This window comes from Paramormyrops kingsleyae, chromosome 18 (assembly GCF_048594095.1).
Source record: "Paramormyrops kingsleyae isolate MSU_618 chromosome 18, PKINGS_0.4, whole genome shotgun sequence".
Taxonomy (NCBI): domain Eukaryota; kingdom Metazoa; phylum Chordata; class Actinopteri; order Osteoglossiformes; family Mormyridae; genus Paramormyrops; species Paramormyrops kingsleyae.
In genome coordinates this window covers 23,691,297-23,714,975 of record NC_132814.1, presented here as the reverse complement: position 1 = coordinate 23,714,975, position 23,679 = coordinate 23,691,297, and the positions used below count along the sequence as shown (strand labels likewise).

The 23,679-nt window shown below is 36.9% G+C and overlaps 1 protein-coding gene across 2 annotated transcripts; it reads right to left on the bottom strand.

The window, feature by feature from the left end:
- Positions 1-477: 477 nt before the first annotated feature.
- On the bottom strand, positions 478-22,844 carry smarca1 (SNF2 related chromatin remodeling ATPase 1). 2 transcript variants are annotated; one of them, XM_023834156.2, is made up of 24 exons: positions 22,655-22,844; positions 21,538-21,627; positions 21,157-21,323; positions 20,885-20,985; positions 19,588-19,688; positions 19,239-19,418; positions 18,277-18,432; positions 17,615-17,746; positions 17,095-17,163; positions 16,866-16,975; positions 10,794-11,020; positions 9,280-9,401; positions 8,912-9,064; positions 8,088-8,220; positions 7,637-7,785; positions 7,401-7,529; positions 6,742-6,852; positions 6,519-6,632; positions 4,861-4,983; positions 3,741-3,873; positions 3,477-3,595; positions 2,002-2,214; positions 1,170-1,280; positions 478-1,036 (listed from the first exon to the last, which is right to left on the bottom strand). In XM_023834156.2, the coding sequence occupies exons 1-24, from the start codon at positions 22,709-22,711 to the stop codon at positions 968-970; spliced, it is 3,069 nt and encodes a 1,022-aa protein (XP_023689924.2). In that variant the 5' UTR covers positions 22,712-22,844; the 3' UTR covers positions 478-967. The 2 variants fall into 2 exon arrangements, with proteins under 2 accessions (XP_023689924.2, XP_072557954.1); XM_072701853.1 differs by lacking the exons at positions 20,885-20,985; positions 21,157-21,323; positions 21,538-21,627; positions 22,655-22,844 and adding an exon at positions 20,142-20,261.
- Between the last annotated feature and the right edge of the window lie 835 nt (positions 22,845-23,679).

Below are 23,679 nucleotides of genomic sequence, written 5' to 3'. Positions count from 1 at the left end.
GGCTTACCATTACTTTTAAACCTAATAATTCCTCTCCAATAAAATATAGTATGTGTGTGTGTGTGTGTGTGTATATATATATATATATATATATATATATATATTGCTAATCAGAAGTTACTTTAATATGACTCTCTTTTTACTTTCAGTTCTGTTTTTGAAAAGATATAAGTGTTACAAATTAGGTCGAGTATAAGATCTGAAAATATTTCACTGGCAAAGCATTCACAAGTGTCAGTTTTCTTTTTCTTTGTCTTGTTCTATAACAGTGCTAATTAATAATCACATATAATTGCCATGGAAGTTGCAGTCATTTCCATAGAGTGAACACTTATGAATCACAAAAAGAAATCAGTTTGTTATCCTTATGCATGAGTGACCACACCTTAAAATGCATACATAATACATTCTAAAACATTTTCGTCAAACCTCTAGAAACAGTTTGATAGGCAAGTTTAAGTGCAATATGCACTCAGCTGAAAGGGGCCCATGAAATTTATTTAAAATTTGATTTTAAAAAATCAATAAACACCATATTTAAAATTTTAACATGGGATAATAATTACAATGGATGAAATGGGGGGAAATGTTTATAGAAAGTGCTAGGTAATGTGCAAAGCAGTGGGTCATATTCTGTACATCACAATGCCGTGGAACTCAATCCATCACTATCCTCTTAATATTTAAGCTTGTAGTTTAGAAACTTATCATTAATAAGTCAAAATACTGCAAAAACAGAGGCACACAAAAGCCCTTTTTTAGCATGCTAAATGAAGCACAAAGCAAAGGCATTTAACAGACTCACACTATATACTGTATAAAGTATGAAAGTGCACTGAGTAACAGTGAATAGAATAAAAGTGAATGGCAGTCTACCAAAGAAGCAGGTCACTTCGACAACAGTTTGCACCAGCCATCAATAACAAATGAAATACAAAGAACTTCCCAAATAAAAAATACTGGATATTTAGGTTTTGGCTTTTTTATCTTTGCGTCCTGTTGGCTCTGAGGGTACATCTGCCTTTCTTTTATGCACCTAAAAATGAAATTTCAATATAAAATCATTATTTAATTATATTACATATGTCTAATGCCACATCTTAATAGTTACAGGGAAATATTGTCAAAGAAATTGATATAATGCAAAATATAAGGTATTAAAAACTTACAGTTTGGGATTTGGGAGCCTTTTTCTTCTTCTCAGCACGTTCTTTCTCTTCAATCTCCATGTTTTCTTTTTCGATAAGTGAGATAAGGGTATTGCAGCGTCTTTGGAGTTCCTGAACGGAAAGCATAGGTCACCAGTTTATTATGAAATCTCAATTTCTGCATCTACTAAAGGTTTAGGCCCTTTTACCCAAATGTTACTATGTACATCAAATGGTTTTTGAAAATTAACATTTTATTTTTTATAAACTTTTTTTATTCATTCTACAACTACATAAGCAAAAAGAAACAAACTGAGCAAGAATAACTTCAATTTCAGCTGAATTGTACGTGTAAATGATCATGTTCTATTTCAAAAAAACAATTTTCAGAAATGACTGTCAGTTCAAAGACTGCACATGACTAGATTGCCAATTAAAGTATAAGTTTACCAGCTACCTTAACTTTAAAACTGACAGACAGAGATCTGACAAAAAGATTCTTGGAACAATCAAATAACACTGTGACCCCATTAACGATAATAAAAAGTAATTGTCTCAAAGATAACAAAGAAAATATTTTCATCCTAGACCATAAAAGTTTCTATTTTATGGTTTATTTTATGGTTTAGTGTATTTTACATTCAATGCTGTATCAATGTAGCAGGTTCGGCATGCTTATTGCCTTCTAATCAAGCCATGTCTCATTCAATAACATGACTTCTTATCACAATCTAATTAAAACATTTGTCAAATTATAATTTGTTTCTTGAGTATAGCTGCAGGTTTTAAACCTTTCATCCAGTTATAATATCCTAAATGAAGTTTAAATGTTTTTTTTTTTCTGTATCCATACCATAGCTGTGCGAGATTTAATGAACCAGTCGAATCTAAACTGGGGTGCATTTCGAACACACTGTCGAAGTTCTTCATAAACATTCTCTTTATCAAAGCCCATTTTATGAAGCATGCAGATGAGGAATCTATCCTCCTCTTCAGTGTAGTTCTTCCCTTTGTTTGTACCATATTGTATCCTTAACTGGTGGAAAGGGGCCTTGTATCTTGCTATCTGAAACAAGATCATTTTTAATTAGGTGGACTGAACTGTATATATAAATTAAAATATAAGCATACATATACATATTTAAGTTATTGTGAAAAACATTATGTAAATATCTTGATTTTACTTTCAGAGAAAAAATAGACAGCTATGAAACGTGTTGTAGCTTACGGGATTAGGGACTGCCAAGAGGCAGGGCAAACATGTAGGACAGCAGAGATTAAACAAGATAATTTATTACAACAGACAAAGAAGAAAACTGCAGCACAGAAGAGGAAAACAATAACCATTACAAAATAAATTAAAAAAACAAATGTGTAGCAGCCAATAATGTAATAACTACCATTGATGTACTAATAAAAACTACCATCATTATGTAGCAAACTGAAAGGTTTTCCATTGTTTGTCATCTTATGGGTCATTCTGACGCAACAAATGGTCCATGCTCAAGCATTTAATAATCATCCAAAAATATTGTGACCCTATTGAAACACGTCCATGACATGTTCTCCAATTTGTTCTCTAACACGATCTTTCTCTAATCTGTCGAGAAGCCCATAATATCAAGCAGTAGTAAAAATATTGTCACTTTCATTGTGTCATTTGAAATTTCTAGGTTCCCTTTACGACATAAGAAAATAACCAGAATGGTGTTTTCTGTTTTAAGCCATTTGAGCATCAAATTGTCGATAAAACCCTTAAAAGAAAAATAAACCCCTTAAACTGAATCTGGGCCTCTTGACAGATTAGAGAAGGATTTTTTTATCTTAAAATAGGGAACATACAGCAAGCTAAATAAATACATATTTGGAATCAGGCCAAAGACTGAAAATAGCTGACCAAGCATTTTTAGGGATGACAAAAAAATCTCAGGGAATTACTACTAAACTATATGAAATAGGCCAGAGAAATTCTAGATTTTTAATATGGGCCGAGGGGTCAACAAAATGCCACAGAATGGAATTAGAATTCTAATTCTAATTTAAGTGTGGGCGAGTTCAGTTGAGACAGAATGACCCATATGTCATTTATTTTAGTTTGTCAGAAGATAATATTTGTGCATTCCTAAGTCAGTTAAAGGAGTTTTAATCCTCATCAAGGGTCATCTATGGAAAGACATACTTAAAAAACATTTATTTCAGTCATGGACATGTTTCAATAGGGGTCAGAGTATTTTTTTATGTGTGTCAAATATAATGGGCAAGATTTCATATGCATACGCAAAAACTTGGAATTCACAGGTTAAATATAGTCACCAGTAAAGTAAATACCTTTGCATCCAATGCTTTCTTGATACTAATTCTTCTCTGTATGCGGGCTTCACCACGTTCAATTTGGGCCATTATTTTCTCAATATCTTGCAGCTCATTGCAGCGCTCCCAAAATACAGCTTCAAAACACAGGCAGGAAATATAAAAACAATTGTTAAATATCACAGATTTTCCAAAGAAGCCATATTATCACGTTAATTTTTAACCCATCAACAGTAGGAAAGTGTAATAATTAGCAATGGCACATTAATTATTTGCTCCTACCTGAATACTCAATGACCTCCTCAGGGCTTTTCCCTTCTACTTCACGTGCAATATTGTCAATGTCATCACGGCCATATTTCTCATTTGCTTTAATAAACTGATTGAAGTCACGCTTGTTCCAAGTTGTGAACCCCTACAAATAACATTTCATATTTTTAAGGCTGTCCCATCCATGCTACATACACATATCCATGCATATTCAAACACATTTAAGTTATGCTTCAAATCAAACCAGAACAAGAATGCACGATTAATTTTTGAATCATGATCTCGATTCATAATCCTATGCATTCTCATTCTAGGCTGATTCATGATCTCGATTCATACCCCTATGTGAATGCATTCTTGCATTACACGCATTCTGCCATGTCTGCATTAGCAAGGAGATCCATTGAATCACACCCCTTTTCTCTGAAAGCTATATCAACAAATGACACAGCTGACAGGAAAAGCGGCAGAAAAACAGGTGTTAATAATCAATAGCAGACAAGGTTTAATTTTATTTATTTGGAAATGAGATGAAGTTGATGTGACAGTCCCATTTCAGTAACAATCATATTGTTAGTAGTGCACCATTTGTGGAAATTTTGACTGATACCAATATATTTTTGGCTAATATCGCTGATACTGATAACCAGCTAACCTCCGGGTCACCTGCATGTGGTGAAACATAGCAAACAGAATGTAGTTACAATCAAACGTTAACATGTTACGGGCTGGTACTTTGAGACCTCTAACGTGATGAATGAGCCGAAAAAATCCTCCACTACGGAAAATGTTTACATCATCCAGTGCAATCATCTCCATTATTTCAGCTGTTGTGTCTTTAGCTCTGACTTTGAATTTTGATTACGCATTGGTCAGTAGACAAACACAATCAGACTGATGCCAATATCTTAATTTTAAATTAATATTGGATGATACTGATATGTGAACCAATGTATTGTGCATCATAGTGTTTGTTCGATCTTCATAAAGACAATATGTAAAGTAAAAAAATAATAATAATAAAGAGAGAAATATACTGTTCAAGAATCATGAGGGAAAATCACCAACGTGCAGCCCTATGTTGTATATAAACTTCTATTTGGTCTATGAACACACTTTAACATCATCTTACTTGCGTGAGGAGCTTATCCTTTTCTTCAATCTCTTCAGGGGATAGGGGCTCTGCCTCATCAATCTTCCTCTGTTCTTCTTTTTGTACTTGAGCTGAGTTAGGAATTTCAAGGTTCCTGGGAACCTAAAAACCAGAGAAATCAGAGCAACATGTATTGCAATTACCCCAAGTACACATTCTGGTGATGGGAGGAGGAGCACTTAAAACCGTACCGTCAGTGGGGCACTGAGAAATGCTTAGCTTTTCATTACTTTTCTGGTTCCCAGCTAGTTTAAATAGCAAATAAGAATTTTCTACACATTACAGACGCTCCTCAACTTACGAATGAGATACGTTCCAAATGGCTGTTCCTAACTTGAAATATTCGTAAGTCGTTATTCAACATCATTTTAAGGGTATACACAAATACAAAGAATTAGGATGCTGGGAGTATGCACGCTACGCTGCTGCTGCTGCGCGGCGGGAGTAGCGGCCAGAAGTCGTACCAGGTGGAATTGGCGCGCAGAAAAAACAATCGATGTTGTGGACAGGAAATGGGAGCCCAATGAACACAATTTGGACTTAGAGTCCTCTTCGTTCGTATGTCTGAAAGTTCGTAAGTAGAGGAGCGTCTGTATTTGCCAAAGCTACTGTAAAACATATCTAATGGGGAAATAATATTGGTTTCAAAACAATTCAACTAAATTAATAAATAATAAATTAGTAAAATACAGAAAATAGAATCTTGGAAAATGGAATCTCATACTGAAAAAATATATGTTCTGACTGAAAAAAATATATTTAAGAATAATAAATGAGCGTGCACGCAAATCATTCTTTTGACATTTCACACATAAAAATAAATTAACTTTTAGAATAAAGAAAACTTTTTTGTAAGAAAATTACGATCCAAAAAAATTTGTACCATAATAAGCATCGAAGTATCAAAGCCGTAAACTGCTTCTGGGAGCCATGCCAGTACAAAGCAACTGCTCCGCACTGGGAAATATTCTGAAATATGTATTTGTACCTAAATTCCCATTTATCAGCAAGGTTAAAGGCAGATTAACAGAAAATGGAAGGAAATTGGTCCATGAAGAATTATTATGGAAGGAAATTGGTCCAGTGAAGATATTTCTTTGTGTGTGGAAGGCTTTGGCAGATGGCAGTCCCAGGTGAATACCAATGTGGCAAACAATACCGTGAGTAGAAATGGTTTTTAAGTTAATATAGTATGATTTTGCTGAAAAATGTGCACTTCACACCATTTAATGTAGGTACCAAGAAAAGGTCACATGAGACTACCTTATACTGTAGAGCACCTGATTCTTTTTCTACCAATGATGAAAAACTGATTAAGGTGCTGTTGTAGTAAAGTCAAGAAATGTTACCTTATCGTGTATTTGAAAATATATATGTTTAAATTTATAATATCTAATAAATCTTGAAATAAAATATTCCAAAAAATACAAAAACATATAAACTAGCAGAGGTGGAAATTGGCAGAGACCTCATGATTCAAAATTTGTCATGACAATACACATCTTACACATCTCAGTTAAAAGTGTCTGTGGTAAAATTACGTTTTTTTCATTACATTTAGACAAACATTACGGAGTGATAACCTCAATCTACCATTACTCCTTTCTATCGTTAAAGAAGACAAAGAACAACTGTACCTTGTAACCAATTGTCTTTCTGTAATGTAGAATTTCCATCTCCAGCAATTCAAACAGACGTGGAGGGAAGAACTGAAAGTCTTGGATGTTAGGCTGTTTTGGAGGACGTGGAGCCTAAAGAAATATGAAAATAATCAAGTAAACATATAGCTTATGACAGTCTTCAGCGTGATGTGTGATTGTAAGAAAGTTAACAGTTGACTCATTTGTAAATTTCCTTTACCTTTGGTGCTCTGGGCTCACTGACTCGTAGAGCTTCTCTGAAATAAGCATCTACAGCATAATTAGCTTTCCGTTCTCTTTTAGGAGGTTCAATCCATTCCATCATGCTGAGCTGAAAGATACAAGTGAAACTACTTGTTACACCTTCTACTTTTTGAAATCTTATTCAAAGATGTTACAAAATGCATAATCGTTCAATTTTTGTTTGCTTCTTGCTGGTATGCTACCTCTGTTACTTGCTTTCCTAGTGAAGGCAAGACTGGGTAACTACTACAGAAATGCAAACAGGACACACGGCAAGTGAAACATCTTGTTTCGCTAAATGACAAGGAAACTATCTACGAAATGCATTTTTAGCCCATTTTGTCATTGTGTGAACATTATAGAGTATACATACACAGTATTCTTAACACGACATACTGTTTTCAGTAAAATATTTTATTAGTCGAAAGAGTACACTCTAAAATAACTACAAAACGTATAGTAAATACATAAACCAGTAACATAATTGTTTCCTATGATTATGAAGTCTTATGTACTTCATATGCTCCATCTTATGGGACCAGCATCGTACATGCAGTCCATTGTCGACTGAAACGTTGTTATGCGGTGCATGACTGTGTATGAGTATATGCATAGTAAGAACTGTGAAACCAATACCTTCTGTTTCTCCCTGTAGTCTTCTCCTTCAAAATTGTACAAACTGGTCTCTACTCCCGCGATATCAACAGTGAAGTTTCTCAGTGAACTCTCTCCAAGTTTCTCCAGACGCTCATTCATTTCAGCCGTCTGTAGGAATATTAGCCACTGAAAAACTCTATAGAAGAGCTTATCTGAGCAAATGCAGGATTTACTGCGGGTATTTTCCTTCAATCGATGAGTTATGCATGCTTTACCTTCTTTTCACCCCTCTCTACGATAGTATTGATGTCTTCATCTGTCAGCTCACTGTCTTTGGAGGCAAACACATGGGTGGCCCCATGACGGATCATCTGCAGCATCTCATCCTTGGCCAGCTTATTGGACTGCTGGTCAATCAGTCTTCCTGCACACAGTTACAGTTTTTTGGGTGAAGAATAGAGTAAATATATTAACAAAAGTGTATGTCATGAATTTAATGAAATTTAACTTTACAATCTTGGGCACAACTTTACATTTTGACAAATGTTCATAGTTCAGGTCCATAAAGTAAAAATCTAGGTCAAGATTTTGTTTCAACCAACCGCTTGTACATAATGAGTCACAGGCACAAAATACTCAACTGGTGGGGTGAAACAAAATCTTGGTCTAGATTTTTACTTTATGGACATGAGCTACCTACCTCTGAATATTTGCAATATAAAATACCTTGCTGTATGACAATGGAATCAAGTCTGAGTTTCATCTCAGCCCTCTCTACAATTCTTTCTTCAACTGTATTTTCAGTGATGAGGCGAAATACTCTCACTGGTTTCTTCTGACCAATCCGGTGAGCACGGTCCTCAAATAAAAACAAAAACCAGGGTATATTTTATGACATAAAATATGGGCTTTAGTTTAGTTTATTAGTTTATTTAACAAGGGCCATGTACAGAACAAATCCTATACCAGAGTTAGCTATACAGCTAATTTACATCTGTGGTCCCTGGGCAGGAGGCTGGAAAAAAACAACATTATACTAAAACAACACAACATGTAACAGATACATATAATAACCACAACATCATCTCACCTAAAATTATAAACCATAACACAGGACTACGTACAGTATACACAAAGACACTACTATCAATACATATATGACAGCACATAAAACAACACATATCACATAAAAAAATGATTAATGGGTTAATGATCACATCTTTGATTAGCCTTCAGCCATGTCTTCAAAGATATTTTAAACTGGCTGAAACTTGTACAGTTTTTAATATGAACTGGAATTGAATTCCATTTTTCTACTATACTAATGGAGAAAGCTGACTGGCCAAAAAAGGTTTTCCTGAAACTCACATAACAATCACCTCTCATAAAGGACCTAGAGACTCTGAATATATCTCTGCAAAATAATATACATTGTTTGAGAGGTGGAGGTGCAAGATCATGAACAAGTTTATATATCAAGCACATATCAGCAAAACAAATAAATATGAATACTTTATTAATACTATCTAAAACACTACAAGGACACTCACCATCGCTTGCAGATCAACTTGTGGGTTCCAGTCTGAGTCATAGAGAATGACGACGTCTGCTGTAGCCAAGTTAATGCCAAGTCCTCCTGCCCTGGTGCTCAACATGAAGATGAACTTCGTGCTGTTCGGAGCATTGTAGGCTTCGATTGCTTGCTGTCAGAATTTTCCAGAAAAACACAGAATAGCATTGACTAGTCGTTATTCAAGCTTATAAATACATGTTAAACAATGACTGTTTGGCAGTGATAATTATGGATATTTGAAATGTTCACTGAAATATATATTATTGGAATATATATTATGGGATTATATTAGAATGGTGTATATATTAGGATATGAAAACATTAGCAGAATAAAGTGTTTTGAACCTCTCTTGATTCATGTGGGGTGTTTCCGTCAAGGCGACAATACTCATAACCTCTCCACATGCAATAGTCTTCAAGGATATCAAGGACTCTGGTCATCTGACTAAAGATGAGAACTCTGGAACCTATCAATCATCCAAAATCAATTACTAAACAAGTACAACATAACGGATCAGCAAAAGTACTATAGTGATCCCCCGCTATACCGCGGTTCAGCTATCGCGCCCCCGCTATATCGCGGTTCAGCTATCGCGCCCCCGCTATATCGCGGATTTTCCCCTGACGCATCACAGTTCTCTATGTATCGCGTACCTTGCTTGTGGTCCGATTGTTGTGAGCAAACTTTTTGTGAATTATCTTACTCATATCAACATCCACATATCTTATGTGTTTACAAAGTGTGTTTTAATAAGTTTACATGTGTTTAAAGCGGGTGGGAGGGGTATTTTAAGGCTTAATTAAAAAATTATATATTATATATTATTATATATATTAATATATATATATATATATATTTATATGGTCTTTCTATATTGCGGATTTTCACCTATCGCTTTTAAAGCATGTGGGAGGGGTATTTTAAGGCTTAAATTATATATTTTTTTTTAATTATATGGTCTTTCTATATCGTGGATTTTCACCTATTGCTGATGGGTCTGGAACATAACTCCCGCGATAGGAGGGGGATCACTATATATCAAAATCACAGCCTTACAGGAGAAACAGAACAGTCAACTGATAATATCCAATTTGCAGTGAAACTAACATATATGAAAAAATAAAATGAAACCAATATACTTCCATATAAATTAACCATACAGTAATATAAAATGGGACATAGGAAATTTCCCATAACAAATCTCGGGAGGTAAAGCAGCTCTTGCTACAAGGTAATATACATTTCTTCAATAATATCTTTGAAACTTAGCACATGTACAAGTAAAAACAAAAGCAAATGTAAAAACAGCTCTGGAAAAAAAAATGAGTCCACTCCGTATTCTTTAAGAATCTGCATTTTTAAATCCTGGTTTAATCCCGGTTCTGCTGGCAGAAGGCTACACTGAACAGCAGGCTACTTCCAGACTCAAGGTTTCTAAGACAGCAGCACACAAGAACAATGTGAAGCAGGAGACACTGGCCAGGTGGAGGGCAGGAGAGATATTCTAATGCCAGTGATGAACTTATCCTACAGTGCCTCATTAATCGGAGGATGACTTCAGGTGACCTTCAAAAATGGAAAACATTAAGTGGTGAGAAGTGCACTGCTAGGACTGGTTTCAGGCTCCTAGAAGCAGGACTGAAGTCCGATAATGCAAGGAAGAAGCCCTTCATTAATGAGAAACAGAGAAGGACCAGGCTGCATTTTGCATAAAGAATACATATTACTCACAAACGCATACCCATAAATTGAGAGATTAATTAAACAAAAAATTGGTCTCTTAATTTTTTCCAGAGCTGTATGTATATGGGATAAAAACACAAATATACCAAATATAATTTTATATTTTTGCATTTACCTTGTTCCTGGACTTTGGGTAGCAGTTTGTCGAGAACTACCATTTTACCACCGTTGGTGACAAGATGAGTGTCTGTAGTGTACGGTGGACCTGGTTCAGCGCCGTCAAACAAATAAGGGTGATTGCAGCATTTTCGTAGCTGCATCAGGATATTCAGCAGCCGCATTTTATCCATCTTCCCCGCAGAGTTAAGAATGTCAATATCCTTCATTAAAATTTTTGTATACCTGAATGAAAAGTATAAATTAAAACAAAAACAGATTTATTCCTATAAATGGTTGTAAAGCAGCAGTCTTTGAAAACGTATTCAGAAATTAAAAAATTGATATCCCTGTATTTGTTCTGTCCCAAAAACCTTTCCTGGACAAAGTTCGAATAATCGAAGACTATAAATATATACACATCGACATGATTTTATCATTATTCTCCCGTGCTCACATGGAGGAATTTAAATCGTTTTAATTATTTTTGAGTCTTCTAGAGTTTTAGTGGTTGGGTCACATAGATAAATAGTATCACAAACTGATTTTCCTTTTCACTAATGTAATGTGTTGCTTCCTACAACTATTCACCTAGTCACACGACTACAAGGCTTGGGGCAGTGAGAGGCTCCGCGTTCTAGGTAAGTCTCTCTCTCTGCGGTCGGAAGGTGACCAGTTCGAGCTCTAGCCTCAGCGGAACAGTCACATGTCCGTTGGCCCTTGAGCGAGGCCCTTAACCCCCAACTCCTGGGGTTCCACACGCTGGCTGACGTTGAGCTGTGACACACAAGCTATGGAGAGCAAGATGGGGCAGGTGAAGAGAGGAATTCCAGTATACCTGCACTTGTGTTTGTGCAAATAAAAATGATTTTATTTATTTAGCTGGTAAAAGAAGCCATATTCCCACTCCTGATTAGCATGTGCAACAAGGTTGATTGTTTTTCTAATTGCAGGCAACTTTAATGAATTGTGGTTTTACAGAATTAGCATTTTCCCAGGGTTTTATTCAGTGGTACTCAGAATTAAATGTCTGTTTTTGAAAGATAAATGACTGAAGAAACTACTTTCATAACTGCACCATAAGGTATTGTTCTCACAAGGATATATTTCAATGTGGCTGAGAATCTAAAAAAAGATACTAATATCTAACTACACAGCAAAGTTTCATTTCATTATTTAAATAGCTTTCAAATACAAAGGTCCTGGTCACTGTGAAATACATTAGAAGTTTATACATTTTTATAAATACTTGCCGTAAGTAAACTGTTGCATGTGTTAAATTCCTCCTTGAAACCATTTAAAGGTATATTTGAAAAATTAAAAAATTTCTACAACAACAAAATACACCCACATAACCATATAAAACCCATTAGGTTTAACAATATATTAAATTAATTAAAATGAAGTGTTACTCTTAAATGCTAACGAGGTTTTGTTTTCCAAATGTTTTTTTACAGCCAAGCCTCTGCCCCTACCACCACATTTCCTGGCTGCACTCTCTCATTTGCTCTGAAAAAGAAATTATCCATATAAAAAATTTTCAAACAAAATGACTAGTCCTAGAGTTCATTATTTCATATAAACTAGCAAAAATCATACCAGATATCCTGGCCAAGTTCCTACATAGGAGTGTACAGAAGTGCATTAGGGCCATTTAAAAGGAGATTAAAGTGGAAATAAATTCTTGTGATTAAACTTGAAAGTTTTGAGATTAAAGTCAAAATAAATCTTTGAAATTAAAGTAGGAAATTTTGAGGTAAAAGCACAACTCCAAGCACAGTCGGTCCCAAAGTGCGGGTTTGAGAGATGATGTGCAACTGGCCAGTTGTGATAATTCTACCAAGGGGGCCCCGCGGTCGGCAAAATAACCACTAGAGCTCGCGCTGTAATAAAGATTGTAGACCACTAACATAAACTTGGGGGGGGGGCAGTGTGTCTCTGGTGCTTTTATTTTGGGGTTGTGGGCTGAAAAGTTTGAGAGCTGATGTCCTAGCAGACTTCATTTCCATCAGGCCCAGAGGCAGATGAGCGGGCACTCTGGTTCACTGGAGACCCAAAGGCTTCTGTGCTGCACTCATGGCAATCTAACTCTCTAATGTCTGCCCTATTTCCAACAAGATGGACAAACTTTCTCTTCTCACCAGAACCAATAAGGATTATGGACATATTTCAGCTTTTTTGCTTTATCGAAATGTGGCTGAATTCAGCTATACCAGACAATGCCGTTCAAATGGCTGGTTACCAGCTATTCAGAGAATTCCACTCCGTTATCCCGGCTGGAATTTACATTTCACCTAGTGCAAATGCAAATGCACCTAGTGCAGTTTGACACTGCTGAACGACTGCTGGCAGACCAAATCCATGATCTGGAAAACAAAATCCCCAGCGCTGTAATTTTAAACATGGGGGGGGGGGGGGTGTCAATCGATGCAGCATGAAATATGACCTGCCCAAATACCACTAACTTGTAAGCTGCCGTACACATCAGGACAGGATTCTGGACACTTCTACACTAACATAAAAGGTGCATTCCACCATTTCTCTGCTTCTCCAAGGGACATATTGGTCCGGCGGCAGGGAGGACTACAGGGTTGCCAAGGGACGCTTCAACAAAGCCCTGAAAGCTGCGAAAGCCACTTACAAGGATCGACCGGAGATTGACTTCTCCAACAAATACAGCTGCTCCATCTAGAGCAGAGACTTACCAATTTCAAAGTGAAGAACCCCTCAGACTCTCCCTCCCACAGCCTGGCCAATCAATTCAACAAATTCTACTGCCAGTTTGACACTGACAATCAACATCTGCCCATTCTCAGCTCCCCTGAGTCTGCCACACTCAGCCCCCCTAGGCCCTGCCCTCCCATCCACTTCTGAGGATGGTCCCATTGCCACCCCCACCCCCCCTGCAACCAGTCACTCCACACCCCCTTCAGCCTCCCCTCCACCCTTCACCCTGCATTCACCGAAAGATGTAGGCAAACTCTTCACAAAACAGAACAACAGGAACACAGCAGGCCCTGATGGTATATCACCCGGCACCTTAAGACACTGTGCAGACCTATCAGCCCCTGTCTTCACTGGAATATTCAGCACCTCTCTGTAGTCTTACAAGGTCCCAAACTGCTTCAACAAACTTGGTCTTTAGCACCATTTTGCCAAAGCTGCTCCACAGCAAGTTAACCCAGCTTACTGTAGCCTCCAGCATCAGTCAGTGGACTTCCTGCCAAATAGGGAGCAGTACGTGAGGCTGGGCCTCTCTGATCCGATGTCCATCAGTACCGGCTCTGTTCAGGGCTATGTCCTCTCACCTGTCCTGCTTTCACTATACGCAAATGATTACACATCCAAGGACAGCTCCAAAAAAATCCTGAAATTTTGCGGATGACACAACTGAAGGGCCTCATCTCCAACAACAGTAATGAGACCAGTTATCAGGAACAAGTCGACCGACCATCTTGTGGCTTGGTGCGCTCAAACAACATGGAGCTCCATGATGCCAAGACAGTGGAGATGAGGACTGATTTCCGCCATCAGTCCCTCACACCCACCCCCCTGGAGATTAACCCTCTGGGAACTTGGGGTAGGGAACTGACTGGGGCATGATCACACATTTCTTTCAATATCATAAACTTAATTCATGGCAAATAAATTATTTCTTATATATTTGTTTTGGTATTACATTCATCTTAGTTTTAATGTATATTGTAAATATGTCAGATTTATGCTAAGTTTGTAATCTGACATCAAAGTATAGACATTGCAAAATGCAGTTTGGAACAATTGCAGAAACATAATAAAAGTACATAGTAAGCAATGCTTGCAGTTTGTTTTGATCCCAGATATCTGATCACCAAAGTCTTGGGTATATGAAGATGACTAAATGGTGTAGTTCAGTTGGATAAATAAGTATCCCCCCCCCCCCCCCGCCTTTTATGGCGCTGATGGGGATGTATCTGGGTCGTGTTTCACCGTTGCATTGTTCATGAAATTACCATGCGAATACGATCTGAATACGCGCTAATGAGACTATTCAGAATGTGAATAGCGATCTTCAGGTGACAGCGGTACTACACGCCCCCCATGCAGGGAAAACAAAGTATGGTGACATGGTTTACTTTTTTGTCAATTTAACCTAATTTAAAAAAATTTAATACTTCTGACAATGGATGTTTTGAAAAGAAGACAGATTACGGATTTAGTCAGCGTGTTTTTTCATGATTCTACATAAAGATTTAAGCGAGAAAAAACTGAAATAAGAGCGAAAAATATGCTGCATCGCCGACAATGCGCTCGTCCCCAGAGGGTTAAGAACCAGCCCGTGTCTGTGGTTGAGTCATTTTAAATTTTAGGGACCACAATCTACAACACACTTAAGTGGGACAAGCACATCACCTCCAGCCAAAAAAGCGCCAGTTCAGGAAGCTCAACATGTCACATTGCATCATGATGTACTTCTATTCGGCCGTCATAGACAGTGCTGTGACAAACTCCATCACCGTCTAGTTCCCTGCTGCCACCAGCCTATCCGAGTCCAGGCTGCAGTGGGTCATCCACTCAGCCGAGAAGCTCATTGGCTGATGTCCGAATGGCCGAATGGCCTCCTCTCGTTTGTAAATTTCTTATGTTCTTATGTTCTTATGTTCTTATTGGCTGCTGACTTTCAACCTTAAAAGGTTTGTTCATTTCCAGAGCTAGGTGGGCAGTGAGGACTGCAGCAGACTCCACACACCCAAGCAACCATCTGTTCATCAAACTGCCATCAGGGAGACGTTACCAGTCCATCACCTCTCGAACCACTCGCCACCTGCCCAGCTATAACAGCTTCAACTCTTCTGGGAAGGCTGTCCACAAGGTCTAGGAGTGTGTTTATGGGAATATTTCACCGTTCTTCCAGGAGAGCATTTGTGAGGTTAGGCACTGATGTTGGACAAGAAGGCCTGGCTCGCAGTTTCCGCTCTAATTCATCCCAAAGGTGTTCTTTCAGGTTGAAGTCAGGGCTCTGTGCAGGCCAGTCAAGTTCTTCCACACCAGACTCACTCATCCATGTCCTTATGGACCTTGCTTCATGCTCTGGTGCGCAGTCATGTTGGAACAAGAAGGGACCATCCCCAAACTGTTCCCACAAAGTTGGGAGCATGAAATTGTCCAAAATGGCTTTGAATGCTGCAACATTAAGAGTTTCTTTCACTGGAACTAAGGGGCCAAACCCAACCCCTGAAAAAGAACCCCACACCATAATCCCCCCTCCACCAAACTTTACGCTTGGCACAATGCAGTCAGGCAAGGACCGTTCTCCTGGCAACCACCAAACCCAGACTCGTCCATCGGATTGCCAGACAGAGAAGCGTGATTCCTCACTCCAGAGAACACATCAACACTGCTCTAGAATCCAGTTTTGTTATAATACCACTAACAGTTGACCGTGTATATATATATATATATATATAATTTATTTATACATATATATTGTAGCAAGGTCCTCTGCATTTACTGCACTTCTTCCTGACTTTATTATGTTGCACACTTGCCTTCTTGCACATTACGCACATATAACACCATCAGATGCAATCTGCAATTGTTGCACTGCAAGGATTGGGGTATGTACTGTGCTGTGTTAATGCACTGCAAGCTCCTTGTCTTTTTTTTCTTCCATTTGCACTGAAGATTATATGTACTGTATCACCTGTATGCACTGTATGTGTCCCTGTTATTCTTTGCACTGAACCACAACCAATTCTGGTACATTCACATACTGGCAATAAAGTGTTCTGAGATCTGAGTTCATTTCATGTGGAATAAACCCAGAAAGCAGCTTAATGTGAGGCATCTATATGGCAGATGTCTCACAGTTACGGACAGGTATCTGGTGTTAAAATTTCAACTGTAATCTCAATTTTCCTTTTAGATGGCCCTAACACTCTTTAGCAACCAAAAAAAAAAAAATTACACGACTTTTGGCTGCAGATTTTCTATCAAATTTAGTTTATCTTTGTGGGGACAGAGAATATTTGTATATATTTGTATGTTAGTATGACAAGACCTAGAATCGAGTCGTCAAAGGATGTACCTGCTGCGTTAACGGAACACTCACCATTCCCTTTGCATCTTACTGAGTCCAAGATATATTTTGACTTCTTTTTTGGGGGGTAAACTTTTCTCCACTTCTGCTTTTATACGGCGCAGTAAGAATGGTCGCAGCACCTTGATGGAAATATTTTAAAATTAACATTTTTATTTTATTTTATTAAGCTGAACAACAGAAGAACCAACCAAAAAAAGTAAATATCAAAACAGTGAGCAAAGCAGTGAGAGAAACATACCGCATGCAGACGTTCTACTAGTTTCTGATCACCTAAGCAGTTGTTGGTGTCAAACCACGAGTCAAAGTCCTGAAAAAAAGACTTAATTTTAGTCTCTTTTGTTTCACTCGCGTAACATGTATTCTGGAATGCAGCTGGAGAGCTTCTTTAATTTGAATTTACGTGGAAAATGATGAAAAAGGGAGAGAAAGCAAAACAGACATATTAAAAGGACAGCTTTGAGTAATTAGTAATTTATCTCCGAAGCCCTTAGTGACCCTCACGTGCAAGTTTCTTAAAGTTTCTTAAAGTCTTTAAGTTTTTCAAATCTGCCGTTGTCAAAAAGTTTTACAAATATATTCAAAATATAAATACGCAAGCTACCAAATTACTGCATAAATTCAGATGTTCAAAAGAAATAAATGTGATACAGCTAAGCGAATGCCTCATTATGGGGTTATAAAGAAACAATAAAATGACGCATGTTAAATTTAAACGCAAAATTTTTAAAAAGTTGCAAGTAACTAAGATGTCCACATACATTCGCAGAATTGAAGACATCAGGCAAGAGAAAGTTGAGAAGTGACCACAGCTCATGAAGATTGTTCTGCAAGGGTGTTCCAGTCAGAAGGAGTCGATTTGTTGTTTTGAATTCCCGGACAATTTCAGACAGCTACAGATAAATACCTTTGAATTAGACTACTGATTTTTTAAGACAACTTGAATAAAACTGCAAAATCACATTACATCAACATATCTATATCTATTTTCACTTTATGTACCAAAATGACATTTTTACATTTCATCTTTTGTCATCATCATCATTTTCCCACAATGTTCCATGTTAGGGTATGTCCAAATATTCTATAAATAATTTCCTCTCTATAAGAGAGGAAATCAATGCTGTTTTCCCATTTTACCACTTCCGTATTAAATTTATTTATTCAAGCCAAATTAAATACCTTTTCCACGTATACAACAAAGGAGCCCTTCCTATTCGCTAATAAGCTAACTACTAAAATTCAGCATTAATATATCAGAATGTACAGATTTGGACAGAGAAATAAACAGTATGAACTGCATATCAGAAAAACTTTACAGTACATTGGTTCACATAATACTCAAGTCAACACTATATTTTTCTTTAGTATTTTCAGTCTGTGCAATGAAAGTGTAGAGAATATCTTGATGGGCAGTTCTGACCTTGGACTTTTCATTTTTGATCCTGTGGGCCTCGTCTATGACAAGATACCTCCAGTTGAATTTCTTGAAAACACATTTTTCTCTTATAACCATTTCGTAGGATGTGACACAAACATCCCATTCACCAGGCATCATGACATCACGGATGAAGGCAGCCTAAATAAGAAAATGGTCATTTCCAGAAAGCAGCTAGACTTAAATGTTTTTACACTGCATCCAAAGACACGTTCGACAGACACACTGCCTTATGTTTGGTTTACAGCTGTTATTAATTAATAATACAACTGTAAATTTAGTATACCATTAGAACTCTGGGAAAGAATACATCTTCTTACATTAAAAATCCACATTATTGGTATTACCACAATATATTACCATTGCAAATCCTGCATATAGTAGTATTCGTGTCTATGTCTGTTTAGGTTATGGGATCCAAAGTTTTCCTTTACTTTGAAATTAAACTGAGAAGGTGCCGGAAAAGTCGCTGCACACACATGGTCATTCATGCCAGCACATGTTAGTCCCTTAACAAAATGTTTATACAACTGGGCAAATACTGTATATTATCGGTAACAAACTTCACCAGCATCATTACAGTAACCTACGTTTAAACTGATATTTAAAAATAACATTTTTAACTCAAACCACCTTGAACGATCATGATTTACAACTGAATCAGTTCCCCCCCACCACCACAAATCCTTAGTATCCCATTTAGGGGGGGTCCCCTGCTTCATGCCTGTTTCCTGGGTAGGTATTCACCAAAGTACGCAGATTTACTCTGGATACGCTCCAAAGCCATCAAACAAAGCCAGGGTGATGTGGCTTATTCCGCACCTCACTTTCATTGACATTAGTTACCGACATGTATAAGCACGGTCTCTTGCTGTATAACACTGATTTTCAAGTGATGAGTCTCCAGTGTCTAATGAAAATAGAGGGAAATAAGATGACACACTTACTCTTGCGTCCTTATCTCCAATAAGGCAGACAGCTTTAAGGGAAGGGACCCAGCGCTTGAACTCATTCATCCAATTGTGGAGAGTTGACTTGGGGACCAGGACCATGTGAGGCCCTGGAATGTTCCTGTAGTGTTTCAAATATCCCAGTAGAGCTATAGTTTGCAGGGTCTTCCCTAAGCCCTGCATACAATACAGAAAAGGCAAGCGCTAATATTTACAACAGCATAAACAATATAAGAACAAAACACACACAATATTTTAACTAAGTAACTGGCAATAATAACAACTAATAATTATTATTTAATAATTATTAGTTGTTATTATTGCTAATAATACTGGCAATTCATACCATTTCATCAGCCAGAATTCCATTGATGCCATTTTCATATAAGGATATCATCCAGTTGAGACCACGGATTTGGTAATCTCTCAGTGCTCCATTTTTCACATCTAAACAAAAAATGAACTATAGTAATTAAATGTGAAACAGTGGAAAAGTGAAGGCTTGGTTCAAGGTGATTTTCAGGTTCACTTATTAGAGCAGCTGTGCTTCAATCACCATAAGGAAAGTAATTACAAAATGCTTTTTTTACTGTACAATCTGATTTACCTCATAAAACTAAAGTGTGAAAGATCTGACTGAAATTTGACTACGTAAACTTAATACCAACAACTCTTATTACAGCAAATTTAACATGTCAATAAAAAAAGTTATAAGACCCTGTAATTTAATGTAACAATGAAGAAAAAAATTATAGAAAAAAATGCACAATCAGGATCAAGTGTAGTAAGTCTTATTTTGATCCGAAAAATACTAATGATTTATAGACCACATATATTTGTTATTTAGACTTGACATACAAATCAAACCAAATGTCAACATTGTGCCTCATCACTATTTACCTGAACATACATAAAACAGGGCTCTTCAAATCTGCACCTCGATTCCAAATCCGGGCCGTGTTTTCAGTTCTCCCAGGTAGTTAGTTTAATAAAGACTGATTCTGATTGGCCAGAGGCTTCACACCTGGGTCACAGGTAAAGGAAGGCTGGAAAATCAGCAGTGCTCGGACCTCGAGGACCGTGATTTGAATAGCCCTGCTATAAAACATACTTTACTGTTGTCCAGTGTAGTAATCAGATTCTTTGGAAAATCCTATTAATGTAAATGATGCATTGTTGTCTAACCATTCCTTTTTTATTGACTGTGATGAATTAAAGGCTTATAGGAAACAAACACTCCTATTCAAACTTGTCTTACTAAACGGTGAATTTGTATTCAGCTACTAATAAACAATGCAAAAGGTTCTTAAACCTGTCAATGGTATTTTTGAAAGATGAGAAAAAATCCCATGTGGTTGAATGTCTAACATCACCAGAGCTGTGTGTGTTTTGCATGTTCTCACTCAGGGATCCTTCATGTATCCCGGTTTCTTCCTACAGTCCTCATAGGCCAGTGTTTCTCAAAACGCTCCTTAGGGATCTCCAGACAGTCCATGTTTTTGTTCTCCCCCAACTCCTGGAGCAAAAATGTGGATTGCATGCGGGTCCCAGAGGACTGAGTTGAGAAACACTGCTCTAGGCCAAACCTGCTTTCATGTATTGAATAAGCGCTTTAAAAATGAATAGATGTGAAAACATCTTACAAGATGGGGACTCCTCAAATCGAACCAAGACATTGGCAGCCCTCCTACTCTCTGACAGTAACTCCTCATCTTCTTCTTGTTCTGTACGTCTGTGCCGATTACTAGAAAAAAAGAATTATGTTGCATCAAAAAATGTGTCCTGTAGCCACCATCCAACTGATTTTTTTTCCTTAAAAAATATTTTCGGATAAATTAATACTAAGGGCTATGAGAAAGAAGTATAGGTAATTCAATAAAAATTAACTCAGGTGGTGACTGTCAATGCAACTTACTCTCCAACAGAGAGTAGGTTTTGTTTTTCATCCTGTTTAACTCGAGGTCGACCAAGCTTTACTTTCAAAGGAGACGTGGGAGACTTCTGTGATGCTGGCTGGATGAAATGTGCAAAAAGTTCTGTTTGCTTTAACAGAAATTCAAATCTATTTGCTCGGTCAGCTTTCTAAGGATGAAAAGAGAAAAAAAAATGTTTTTAATCTGAGGATACATAGTTTGTGCATACATAATGACAAACATACTGAAAAATAGCTTCAAAGACATGTTATCTGAATTGTTTTTATGATAATCTCAAACACGACTTTACCACTATTTTTTTTGTAAACCCAACATTAATTTATCATAATAAACAACCAAAATCACACAAACATACTGATTACCCGTTTCTCTTCATATTCAGGATCCACTTCTCCTTCGTCTCTCTTCGCTGTGGTCTTAGGAGGCAATTTAAGCAGGAATGGAGGATCTTTCTACATGTAGACAACAGCATGTGTCAGTCATACTATTGGCAGTAACATTGTAAGCCTCAATATTTACTACTGATAACACAGCAGTAATTTGTAACTGCTATTGTATGAAGTGTAAAGACGGCATTGCGCTAATTAGTAATGATGGATGCTTATATATTCGCAACACAATGGTTGTTTTGATTAATTGCTTCCGTCTGGATAAAAGATCTATGTGTGACAGACCCCCATATAATCTGTTTTAATTTCTTGCACATTGCCAGTTTGACATTAGTGCTGTTTGTAAGATTCCATTAAAGTACCTATACGCCCTAATTTTAATTATGTTGGTATTTCAAATAGACACACAGCACCAAACTCAGCAGTTTATACAATCTACATAAGGAATGCAATGTTCACTCCTATTGTTAGAAAACAATGAATAACTTAACTAGCTAACTGGACTCTAATATTAATTGTAATGTACAACCGCCTCAATTTAATATTGCTCAGCTTTAACTTCTTTTCTTCATATACATATATATAAAGAAAATTTGCCTCTTATATACCAGCATAATTTAAATAGCTATCATTATCCAGTTTTCATTGGTTGTCTGGCTAGAATGCTAATCCAATAGTCACGAACTAGGTAGTTAATTAGCCAATTAGCTGCCTCATTTTGTTGTGTTTCCTAGAAACTGAAATATGTGGCCGAGGTAGCTACCAACCATCAACACGACAGTCACGCTTAACATTACTCTCTAGAAATTTCTAAGTCGCTTGCAAGCTAACTATTTTTGTTTGTTTGTCTGGTTATACATTTTTCCACCAGAGAGCAGCATGTAAACTAATCGCTAATAAGCGGTCTGCCCCCTACAGATCCTATTTTTGCATACTGAAAGCAACCATGATAACATCTGTATGCAGATAAGATTCCTTCCCGCCATATTCCCCAAAATGAACAAAACCCAGCAAACTTCTCCTATGTCTATCCTGAATGCCTTTTTCCTGGTGAGCCTGTCTGAAAATGATGTTTACTGTCATCACTGACCTCTTCGGATTCGGCATTCGGATCCCGGGAAGTAGACGGACCCTCTTGATCCGACATTATTTCAACACGTCCTTTTAAACATTAATTACTTTTCCTCTGTTCTGTAAAATGAAAACACCAAAAACAGTAGTACGTCACTGCCAGACTGTAGCTACATTTCTAGCATACGCCCCCTTCCACATCAGTTTCAAAATCTCGTGGCGTTAGGTGCATAACACCGCGAGAACTCAAGTAAAATGAAACTACATAATTCTAAATTCAATTTAGGTGTTTATTTATGTTACTATTAGTTTATTATTGTTGTCAAAAAAATAGACATTCTTGTTATTACGATTGCAAATACATCCACAAATCAGAATGAGACCAGACAATAAATATCTGCCGAATTATGCATGAACAAGAAGCTCGGCTGAAACAAGTATGTATACATAGACTTCATTTGATCATGATATGCACCACTAGATGTCAGAATAGCGTAGCATATAAGTATATAATATATAACATATTAAATACATCAATATAAGTACAGAATATGTTTATAACCCGTTCTGGGTAATTCGCTGCTTTTTTTGCATAGCTTCCGGGAATCGATTCCGAACCTCTGAGATACTGAATAGAGACGGGTGAATGTAAATAATATTCCCGGGTACAGAAAATGTATAATAATAATAATAATAATAATAATAATAATAATAATAATAATAATAATAATAATAAATACGTTTTTTGAGAAAATTTCAGAAAATGTGCTGTTGTACATGTATTAATACAATTAGCAAAGGTGTGCTGCTCCTAGAAGGAAATTCACTGACCATGATAAATAAAGTAATATATATTTTGCTGAAAAAACATGAGGAATTTATACCTTAGGTAGAAATTTAATTTTATGATGTAAGTTCTATTATGGATATCAAATATAAAGTAAACACCGGGCAACTGACACATTGAACAATTTCCAAATACGATTAGATTCATGTTCATAAGGCCTGGGTAGCCTTTATTGCCTGGAAGTAATTTTCAAAGAA